Consider the following 12,383-nt stretch of genomic DNA (forward strand, 5'->3'; position numbering starts at 1 on the left):
AAAAGATGCATATGAAAACTGATGGAATAAATGATGTGTTGGCACTTATATGAGTACAGTGGACCCCCGGTTAACGATATTTTTTCATTCCAGAAGTATGTTCAGGTGCCAGTACTGACCGAATTTGTTCCCATAAGGAATATTGTGAAGTAGATTTGTCCATTTCAGACCCCCAAACATACACGTACAAATGCACTTACATAAATACACTTACATAATTGGTAGCACTGGGAGGTGATCGTTAAGCGGGGGTCCACTGTACTTGGTAAACAGGGACCCTATACCTAATGGTAGTGGATGTTGGGTAGGGAGGTTCACCTAGATCCTCTCATGGTACTGGAAGCAGTAGTAGGAGAACTGTTTCTATGAGAGAAATGAGTGGGATAGGTTTTACTTGGATCTACAAGGGGACACAATGTATCACCTCAAGACAACAAGGTTAACATCCCTACCCATCCTTCAGAGTGTGCACACTATCCTTCTCACCTCCAGGACTCAAGGCCAGCTAACTCTGCCATTTATAGTATTTTATTAGAAGACATTTCATCCACCAGAGGACATTCATCCACCATGGGACACTCACCCACTAAGTGACATTGACCAGTTGATAACAGCATAACCTGCACACTGTATCATCAAACGTTAGCGTAAGAAAGAACTTACTATCAGTCTTCTCACCTTATCCTCGTTATTACCCTCACCCAACAATGCCATGGGTACCAGGTCTGGCTTTCTACCACTGGTGAGATTGGTTCCTCCTTTATCATATGGCCCCAGCTGGCTAGTATTGATATCCTGCAGAGACACAAAAAAATAAACAGAAAAATAGCTGGTTCATATTAATGCAATGAAATCCTTCTGAATTAATTGACATAGGATACTTTCTGTAATGGAAAATATTTATTTATTTAACTGCAATTTTTGGAATAGCTCTGCCTTTCCCTCAGTTGCTAAAGTGTTAATAGCCCAAACTAAATGCCATAGACTGTGATACTGTACCAAAATTATTTTTGACAATATTTTGTTTTGAAAAATATAACTTATAAGACCTCAAAGCAAAAATTAAAGGACCATTTAACCAGTCATGGCATCTGGTAACAGTTACAAATGACTTGTTACTAACAATAATGAATAAAATACACAGACTGCATTCTGATCTGTGTTCAGCTTTATCAAGTGATGGAAATATAAACACATATGCAGTATAATGTGATCCTTTATTGACTACATTTCGCCCACACAGTGGGCTTTTTCAAATCACAAACAGATCTACCTGGGGTGGAAGGGACGGTTTCGGTTATCCACAGTTTATCATGACCCAAAAATAACCCTTAATTTTGCTTAATAACGGCCTCAGAGTGCAAAAGTAGTGACGGTGGCAGTTCTTCAAAGCCTAAGAGAAGCGGTGAAGTGCTTCCCATCAGTGAAAAAGTGATAATTCTCCACTTATTTTCCAAAGAACAAGAGGGAAGAAAAGTCATTGAAGGAAGCATTAGTGAGAGAGAATGTAGAGATAACTGGTATAATGAATGTAGCATATAGGAACTTATATGTGCACAACGATAAGTCCGTCACAGTCTTGTATAAGGTTCAGTTGAGTAATGGTAATCAAAGGTGGAGCTATTGGAGGTTTTAAAAGGCAAACTTGCTAACATTTTTCAAGAACGACTGAAAATACGCGTCTGTATATACAGCCTATCTTCACTGAACGATGTATACTCATTTACCAATGACACGGACTTATAACAGGGTCTCTGACCAGTATGTATACCTAAATAATGTGTATTAGAGCTGATTTCCTCTATTCTGTTTATTACAGTAGGTATACAGTACACTGCTGTATAGATATTTAAAAATATACTAGAAATGTCATAAATGGTGCAGAGGTGACATTAAAACAATATCAAAGATGGTTGACACAAACCCACTACTGTTATATGTAGTATACTCCTCACTTAGCAATGAATTCGTTTACCGACGTGGTTTTAGGAACGAAACTTCATCGTTCAGTGAGATGCTGTACTCCTGAGAGTAGTAGTATAAGCAAGTGATATCCTTGTAGAGGTGAGGCAAAGTGAAATTACTGAAATATGACACTTTGGATCAGGTGGTGGAGTCGTGTAGTACGTAAATGGCTCTATAGTAAATGCTCCTTAGAGCGGATCTCATTATAATGGATTTTGGAAATACAGAACAAAACTCACTGGGTCACTCGATTCATTAGTGATAGACAAAATCCATTGATTACAGAATTGTCCATTATTGTTATAATCAAGGATGAACAATCTCTTCTCTCGACCACAGTTACCATTACCAGCCTCCCCTGCCCCCTTTCCAGTTTACTGTATATGGAGGATTTCCTATACGCAAAAATGTTGCCAGGTTTCTGGCCGGCATGGTTTGTCCCCATTTCTGTACAACCTGCAAGGGAGGTTTCTTGATGCCAGCTTTTGATCCAAAGAATTTGATGTGTCATCTTGGATCAAGCCTGATAGTCCTTTTATTTGTTTTACTTATGAGGAAGTCAAGATGTACAGTTGGCCCTCAATTCACTTGGTTCGTAATTCATAAAAATTAATTTTTACTGAAGGGATAGCCTGAAAATATATTTTGATTATAGAACTGAGTGGTGTTTAAAAATTATTTACCAATCAGTTAACTAACTACAGTGGACCCCCGGTTTACGATCACCTCCCAATGCGACCAATTATGTAAGTGTATTTATGTAAGTGCGTTTGTACGTGTATGTTTGGGGGTCTGAAATGGACTAATCTAATTCACAATATTCCTTATGGGAACAAATTCGTTCAGAACTGGCACCTGAACATACTTCTGGAATGAAATAATATCGTAAGCCGGGGCTCCACTGAATTGACAGTGGCACTGATGAAAGAGCTAAATCTAGATGCAAGCCAGGACTAAATACAGTGGTACCCAGAGTTTCGAACATCTCCCTACTCGAACAATGATGTAAGTATATTTTTGGGGGTCTGAAACGAACTAATTTAATTTACAGTATTCCTTATGGGAACAAATTCGTTCGGTAACGTTACTCAAACAACCTTCTGAAACAAATTAAGTTCATAACTCGAGGTACCGCTGTATATTTACATCAGCTGTCTTTGTTACTACTGTTGAACCCTTATGGGTTAGCACTTGGTTATGATTATAATACTACTACTACTGTTGAAGACCTGTAAGAGTAACTGAAAATCCTGATTAGTGAGCTTGCCATGTTGGGTTATTTACTCACATAAGTGTGCTTAATTGATAGTCAGATTCTGGTCACCCACCTCTTAATTTAACCCTTATCTACTGGTTTTATTGATTTCTGTGCAGCGCTGTATAGTCCTTGTGGCTTAGCGCTTCTTTTTTATTATAATAATAATAATATTGATTTCTGCCCTACCGGGCCAGATCACATCTGCTCTTGGAATTATGTACACTATATACAGTGGACCCCCGGTTAACGATATTTTTTCATTCCAGAAGTATGTTCAGGTGCCAGTACTGACCGAATTTGTTCCCATAAGGAATATTGAGAAGTAGATTAGTCCATTTCAGACCCCCAAACATACACATACAAACGCACTTACATAAATACACTTACATAATTGGTCGCATTGGGAGGTGATCGTTAAGCGGGGGTCCACTGTATAAAGTTTGTCTTAACCACCTCTTCATCTAGCACATTCTACTTATCAGCCTAAAATTATAAATACAGTTCCTAATATCCCTAGTGTTTATCTGTCATTAGATGTCACCTGTGTCCTCTTAGCTTCTGTTTCTCTCGTGTAAATCAGCCTTTCCCTCTCCACTCAGTATAATTGTTTCCCTTTGGTCCTCCTCTACTAGCATTGTTATGAACAAGATATGTAATGCCTGGGAAACTTTTCTCCTACCAGAGACTTTATCAGTTCAATACAGAGCATAAAAGTAGGGATATGTATAGGAGCATTGAGGTCAGTTGTAGTGTAACTGGTTAATGTCACTTGACAGGTATATCCTAATGGCCTACAATCAATTTAGCTTAAACTGGAGATACTGAAGCAGTGCATGTTCTGTACAACTGTATTGCTAAAACAAATAACTGTAGACTAAACAGTGTTTAAATCTTTTTTTTTTTTAATAAGCTTAGCATCATGCATGCCATCATGTGATTATGGCCAGTGACTAATGCTATGACTAATTACTAAGATGATCAGTGTAGCAGGTGGCAATGTCATTGACACAGGTGTGTGTGTCACTAGCCCTCTCTCTCATGTTTTCTCATCCTTCACATAGTATGCATACAAACTCTAAGACTTTAGTATCAACTAGACTTGTGTATTTCTCAGTAGTTAAATTTGCAATGGTAGTGCTAGTGGCTACTCTTAAGATTGCACTGGAAATATTACCCACCTGACTGTTCAAGGATGATGCACGTATTCTAGGATTAGTCAAGTTTGGAGCTGAAAGAAATGTATCAAATACTGACATGATGGATAAAGACATAAATGTGGTATAATGTGATCTCTGCGCAGAGCAGTAGGTTGTGTTTAATTTTATATTTGACTGGGTGATCTGAGTGGGATTCACCCATGGCTGCCTGAAAAGCGAAGTTTAAGAAAGGATTTCTTTGCTGTTCTTCCTTTACTGACAGCCAAAGGATCATATTATACTGCATTTATCTATGCAAGTCTGGGGTGATTGTTGATGGTCTGGGCATGGGACTTGGTCATTGATTAACCCCTAAACGGTCCAAACGTATATATACGTTCTAAGCGTAGTGCCCCAAATGTATACTATATATGTTTTCTTTGTCATTCATTCAACATTGCCACGATAAGCCTGAGTCGCCTAGACATGAGAGACTAGGTGTGCGCACTCACTGTGCGCCATATTAAAATAATTGGGGATGCCTGGGTACCATATCCTCTTTTTTCCTATTAAAAAAAATATTTTTTTTCCTCAAAAAATTTGGGACGCTACGCGAGTGAACGTATATATACGTTTGGACTGTTTAGGGGTTAAATAAGAAGGGAAGTACAGGTTAGAGAAGACCTAGTGAATGTAGTCAAGTTCCTCAAGGTATTGAGTGCCACATACCATGTAGGCTCTCAGAAAGAATCCAGTTATAGCTCTGTATTTCATATGTTGTCGTGGTCTGTGTGGAAGTACAGTGGACCCCCGCATAACGATCACCTCCGAATGCGACCAATTATGTAAGTGTATTTATGTAAGTGCGTTTGTACGTGTATGTTTGGGGGTCTGAAATGGACTAATCTAATTCACAATATTCCTTATGGGAACAAATTCGGTCAGTACTGGCACCTGAACATACTTCTGGAATGAAAAAATATCGTTAACCGGGGGTCCACTGTACATTAAATTGTCTTTTTGGGTTATTGGTATAGCTTATTGCTAAATCTATATAACAGCACATCTAGAAAGTTTGCCTTCAGTTTATTCTTCAAGTGTGAATTTAATGGATAGCTCAACTGTGATGAGTCTCCGTTTTAAGTCCGTGATGAGTCTCTGTTTTAAGTTTGTGATGTTGAATCTTGTCGCTGCTATGAGAAGGATAATGTTCACATGCTACTGGGAATGTGACAACATTCACCAGGTCATCTGAACTATACTTTCCCCCTCACATTTTATCAGTGAGAATAAATGTGAGGTCGTGAGTATCAACAATCCCCCTCCAAGCCTGACACATTCTTGACACATATTTGTCATCCTTCCCAACAGAAGTGCTTAATATTATTTCTAAGTGCATTCTTAGTGACCACTGCCAAGCACGACCATTAGAGACTTTAATAATAATAAAATATTGTTAGGAACAAAAGAAAGCCACTAGTATGTGGTGCATTTCTGGCAGACTCGTCACTTAACCAACAAGAAACCTTTATGGGTAATTTAAGCCACAGCTGGAGTTTCATACCATGTGAAGGATGAGAAAATATAAATGGGAGAGACAGCTAGAAATGTACTTGCATCAACAAACATAAATATGCCTGCCATCCTGATGTCAGTAATACCTGTGTTATTCACAGGACTAGCCATGATACTGTGAAATGGAGTGATGACAAACTTATCAAGGTTGTTTAGAATCTGTGACTGTCTTCATTATACAGAACACACCATTAGGATAAAAAATTCAAGGGCCATCATTAATCATTGTGTGCATTGCACCTACACCATAACTGACTTCTATGCTACAGTTTATGTGTGTATTAGATTGATAAAGCCACTAGTGGATGAAATATTTCCTTTATTAAAGTTAGCTCACATTTAACCCTTTCAGGGTTGGTGCCGTACTAGTATGCATAAATTCTAGCAGCTTCAAATTAAGCGAGAAATAGCTGGTAGGCCTAGATGTGAGAGAATGGGTCTGAGTGGTCGGTGTGTGCAGTAGAAAAAAATTCTGGGACCCAGTGGCGCATTGTGGGAACGCCATTTTAGTAGACCTTGTTCACCATGCCATGGTAAGAAGCTCCTCACTCCTCGGCAAATTGGGACACTTTTGTTCCCCAATGACAGTTCTAATACAGATGGAAGTGCCAGTGAAGATGAGTTTCAAGGTTTTGGTGAGGTTGTGACTGAAACTAAGGACCATAATACCGGTAATAGTGAGGAAAACCCAAACGACCCTCAGCCTTCCACCTCTGCTGCTGGGCCGTCTTGTTCACGTTCAGTTGTACCAGAATCAAAGAGGAAACTCCTATTTTCCCAAATCATGGACTCAGATGTGAGCATTGGTGATGATAGTGGTAGTGAATATGAACTCCAAGCTCTTGAAAACAGTTCCAGTAGTGATAGTGAAGTGGAATATTCTCCAGTGAAGTGTCAGTATATACGACGATATATGCGCTCTGGTAGTACTGTACATCTCGGAGTACATCCTGTGGCTGTACAACAGGAACAGACAGTGAAAATGAAGATGATAGTGTTGCAATTGGGATGGAAAATGCACATGGTGGTGGTAGTGGTGGTGCCGGCCGTAAGGCACCAGCAGTGGGCCATGCTGCCACCCATGCTGCTGCCTCAGCTGATCTACAACAAAGGCCACCATCCCCCACCCACCCACCACACCAGCCTCCACAACCACAACCACCTGTCAATATCCAGTACCCACCAGCAGACTGCACCTGGGATTGGCAGGAAGCTGCCATTTTGTTCCCAATCCTCATCACTTTGATGAAAGTCAAAGTGGAATGCAGCCATCTTATACACTTGGGAACAATGCCACTGAACTGGAATGTTTCGAGTTATTCTTTGACGAACCCCAGGTGGAAATTAATGTCAGGGAAAGCAACAGATACTACGAGTACACCATGGCAAACACAATACTTCCACCAAACTCACACCTACACCAGTGGAAGGAGACAACTGTGGCTGAGATGTATCTTTTGTTTGCCACAATAATGCTTATGCCACATGTGTATAAGCACAGTGTGAAATCATACTGGTCAACAGACTGCCTGATTGCAACCCCAGGTTTCAGTGATATAATGCCAGTGAATCGATTTATGCTACTATTACGTATGCTTCACTTCTCAGACAAAACCAGGCCTGACAGAAATGACAGGTTATATAAGATTAGGAATGTGTTTGTGTATCTGAAACAGAAATTCAATATGTATTTTTATCCCTTCAGGAAGCTTGTTATTGATGAGTCTTTGATTCTGTTCGCAGGAAGACTCTCATTCAAGCAATACATACCAAGCAAGAGGAAACACTTTGGTATAAAGTTGTTTGTGCTTTGTGACTGTTACAGTGGTCTTGTACTGGATATAATTGTGTACACTAGAAGTAATACATTGCGAGATACCAGGAAGTTACTGGGTATCTGCGGTGATGTGGTTAGAACAATGATGGAACCATATCTTGGTAAGGGGCATATTTTATATACTGACAACTGGTACACAAGCCCTATACTCAGTGATTTCTTGCGAGTGAACATGACAGATGTGTGTGGCACAGTGCGTGGAAATCGTAAACATATGCCCGGGTTCGATGCTGGCACTCAGATAGGTGAGGTGCAGGAGTTTGCTATGACATCATGGCATTTCGGTGGCATGACAAACGAGATGTCACACTGTTGTCATCAGTTCACCCTAATAAAATGGCAGACACTGGCAGGCAGCATAGAGAAAGCAATGAACCCATTCTAAAACCAGCAGCTGTGATTGACTACACCCTCAATATGCGTTCAGTGGACAAATGTTACATGATTGTGTTCGCAAAAGTTATAAGTGGTACATAAAACTTTTTTTCCATATTCTGGACATTTCCATGCTGAATACTTATAATATATATAAGATGAGGACCAGAAACAAACCATCATATGGCGAATTTTGTTTGCCTGTCATCAGACAAATAATAATCACGTACCAAGGAACAGCACCTGCAATAGAAAACCGCCCACGTAATTATCAACAACTACCTTCTTGTCTGAAGCATGGTGATCACTTCCTAACAAAACTGCCTGCTACTGCTTGCAAGAAAAAGGCTCAGAAGAGGCGTTACGTCTGTGCACATAGAAAAAAACGCCCACAACAACGCAGAGAGTCTCGTTTTATGTGTGAGGAGTGTAAAACACCACTGTGCATGACACCATGTTTCAAAGACTTCCACAGGCTGCAGAACTTCTAAGAACATGTCCTCTGACTGTATATGTATATATAAAATATAGAAAAATAGTAATAAACAACATTTTGTATTGTTCGTTTGTGTAAATAAGTTTTGTAAACAATATAGTGACAACAGTGTTTGTGCAGTTATTGTGTAGTAGAGAAAAAGTAATAACTTACAAAATAGTGCTCATATTGGTCTCACAGCCCATAAAAGTTACTTGGAAATTTTTTTTTAAATAATAGAAAATGGTACCTAAAAAAATAAATAAACTAATACCGGGTGACCGGCGTCGGCGATGTTACCATATGCCGGTCATTGTCAACTTCACACCTCCATATCTCGGTAAGTATTGATGGTAAAAAATTTTTGTTTAGCCTATAAAATTCAGAAAAAAAACACTATCTTTTCATAAGAATTTTTTTTTTTCGAATTTTTACCGACCCTGAGAACAGGTTTGGAAGAGGGCCTGCCGACCCTGAAAGGGTTAATACATATCTTGTGTTCAAGTTTACCCTCTTAGTCCATCTCCCTCAGTTTAGCACTGATCTTGTTGCAAACACTGGGATATTTTCTAGTATTATGAACACAGGTGAAGAATGGCCTGCACACCTTGCTGTAACTGAACAAATAGTGGAGCAAGCAAACCTCAACAACAGTATATGACTTGTATTTCCTTCAATAAAACAAGCTGGTATTTACCATATGTACACTATTTATAGCATGTACAGTAAAGAGTACATGTACAACACAGCCAAGGAAGCAAAATGCAAGAGCCAGAGAATGCACCAAGAAAGATCAGTAGCCCAGACAAGTCTGCCAATGCTTACTTCACAAGTAAACCACACTGCTTCGGCGGGCCTGTCTGTGACTGGGCGATGAACCAAGGTACTGATATAATGACGGGGCCCCTATTGATCGTTAAATTCTTAGCACCTGGTTCGCTGGTCAAGAGGCAGCCTATATGGGAGCGTGACATACGCCGAATAAAATGTAACATACTCATAACATGCCACATCTAGTTTCTTGGCATGTTTGATCACTTGCTGGTACAATACAACCTGCCCAGAAAGCTTGTGTTGGGTACTGACAAAGAACAAATACATTAGTTTAAATACACCCAACTCATTCTTAAGGATTTGGCAAGATAATTATCAGTTCCTCCTCCACAGACTAGTTGATACAGTATAAAGCTTTTTTAGAGCACTTGTCAAACAAGTGTACCTTGAGTTTGTTGACTGTTATGTACACAGGTTGTCAATAGTCACACTTAATTAACTTCTAGTAGGCAAAGAAGGTACACTCACTGCTGTTAGTGCATTGAGTCGTCTCTGGTTCAGCTGGCCCTTGTTCTTCACCATCTGTGAGAGTTTGGTCAAAAACTTCAGACACTCGTCAAACTTTGTTTGGCACTCTGTCCAGGTTGGCTCTAGCTCATGGGCACGTTGTAAGCTGCTGAGAGCCCCAGCGTAGTCCTCCTCGTACCACTGAACCTGCCGCACACAACACTATTTTAATAAAAACATCAGATTTAAAATATAATCAATTTGAACACACAATTATTGTAAGGCTCATAAAAACAATGCAGTGGACCCTCGCCTAACGATATTAATCCGTTCCTGAGAGCTCATCATTAGCCGAAATTATCGTTAGCCGAGTTAATTTTCCCCATAAGAAATAATGGAAATCCAATTAATCCGTTCCAAACAGCCAAAAGTATTAAAAAATTTTTTTTTTCATGAAATATACATTTCCCTACAAAGAAAACAATAAGACATGCACAATAACTATATAAATAAATGTTAAAATGACACTTACCTTTATTGAAGAGTATTGATGAGTGATGAGTCACTGTTTTTCTTGAACACTGGAATTTTCAGAGTGATACACCAGTAAAGACTTCACTTTGCAATCCCCACTAGCATTACAACAAAACATGAGAGTTAGCTTGTCTTTCATAGGCTTGTGTCCTGGGAGTGCCTTTTCCTCCTGAGTCATGTAGGTCCTGTTTGGCATTTTCTTCCAGAACAGGCCTGTTTCGTCACAACTGAACACTTGTTGGGGGATGAATTTTTCAGCTTTGCCATGCCTTATCGCACTGTGTATGCCACTACAATTCTTAAATCTCTCAAACCAACCTTTGCTGGCCTTAAATTCACCAATATGAGCACTAGTTCCAGGCATTTTTTCCTGTTCACCTGGGTGTTAGTTGACTGTTGTGGGTCGCATCCTGGGGGACAAGATTAAGGACCCCAATGGAAATAAGTTAGACAGTCCTCGATGATGCACTTTCTTGGGTTATCCTGGGTGGCTAACCCTCTGGGATTAATCGTTTCTCGGTAATTGTTTCACGTTAAGCCACACCAACAACACTCTCTCCACATCTTTGAGTAGTACAGCTGATGGTGGTGCAGCAACAGCTGACTGATCCAGCAAAAGCTGACTGGTCCAGCAACAGCTGACTGTGGTGCAGCAGCAGCTGACTGATCCAGTAACAGATGACTGGTCCAACAGCTGACTGTAGTGCAGCAGCAGCTGACTGATCCAGCAACAGCTGACTGGTCCAGCAACAGCTGACCATGGTGCAGCAGCAGCTGACTGATCCAGCAACAGCTGACTGGTCCAGCAACAGCTGACTGTGGTGCAGCAACAGCTGACTGATCCAGCAACAGCTGACTGGTCCAACAACAGCTGACCGTGGTGCAGCAACAGCTGACTGTGGTACGATAGTATTTATCACCCTTTTTACCACAGGGTTGGCACTAGAAGCTTTCTTTGGGCCCATGGTGGCTTATTTAGCAGTTACAAGCACTATAACAATGGAATAATACAAAATGTATCGAATGTATGCATGCAACCGGCCACCCTGGCTTATAAACAATGATGGCAAGGCAGCTGAGGCGCTCAGGCTGGATGGACGTGTTTGGGAGGAATCACGTTGGGCGAGTTTTTTTTATTGTTAAGCGGGCCAAAATTTTTACACTCAAATGCTTCGTTAGGCAGATTTAACGTTATGCTATGCGTTCGTTAGGTGAGGGTCCACTGTAATTCTAATCTTAAACACAACTCTGAGGAAGAGGTGCCTTTATGTTCACCACAAGCTCTTGATCCAAGGAACTGCCATTCCCCCAATAACCTCCCATTCTGCAGATGCTATATTATACCCTACAGGTTTAGTCTTTCCCCACCAACCTCAACAGAACACATGACCATAACACAAGGCACAGATCACTCTTTGATGTTCCTCGTGTCCATCTCACACTATGCAAAAACTCAATGCACATAAAAGGCCCTAAAATCTGGAATTCATTACCTGTAAATATAAAAGAAACACTGTTTATAAATTCAAGTTTCTCCTTAAAAATCACTGACTCGCCCTCAACTAAATAAATACTGAATAATTGTATCTCATAAATGTATAACCTGTGACTCAATCAAACTTTGTTATTTTTAATTACATTACCTAACAGAATACTCCATTCTACTGAATGTTCAGCAACACAGTAAATGACCATATGACCTGTCTTTGTAATACTTATTTGTGCTTAATTGTTATTTGTTTACAATAATGTTTAACACTAAATATATCATTGCTTAGTTAATCTTAAGTTAATTTTAAGCTGCCCATAATGCTCTGCATACAAGTGGCTTTGGCATGTTAAACTTAACCACTGTACAGTGGACCCCCGGTTAACGATATTTTTCACTCCAGAAGTATGTTCAGGTGCCAGTACTGACCGAATTTGTTCCCATAAGGAATATTGTGA

At 40.0% G+C, this 12,383-nt stretch overlaps 1 protein-coding gene across 2 annotated transcripts in view; it reads right to left on the reverse strand.

Moving 5' to 3' along the window:
- The window catches only part of LOC128697308 (tetratricopeptide repeat protein 5-like), a 187,968-nt gene that overhangs the window by 67,100 nt on the left and 108,485 nt on the right, over positions 1 to 12,383 (reverse strand). The window contains exons 8-9 of one of the 2 annotated variants that reach the window (XM_070104170.1): positions 9,924 to 10,103; positions 679 to 795 (exon numbers count right to left, since the gene is read on the reverse strand). In XM_070104170.1, the coding sequence (XP_069960271.1) occupies positions 679 to 795; positions 9,924 to 10,103 (297 nt within the window). Of the gene's footprint in view, positions 1 to 678; positions 796 to 9,923; positions 10,110 to 12,383 lie in introns of both variants that reach the window. The other variant, XM_070104169.1, reaches the window with a different exon arrangement.

Source organism: Cherax quadricarinatus, chromosome 89 (assembly GCF_038502225.1).
Source record: "Cherax quadricarinatus isolate ZL_2023a chromosome 89, ASM3850222v1, whole genome shotgun sequence".
Lineage (NCBI taxonomy): Eukaryota > Metazoa > Arthropoda > Malacostraca > Decapoda > Parastacidae > Cherax > Cherax quadricarinatus.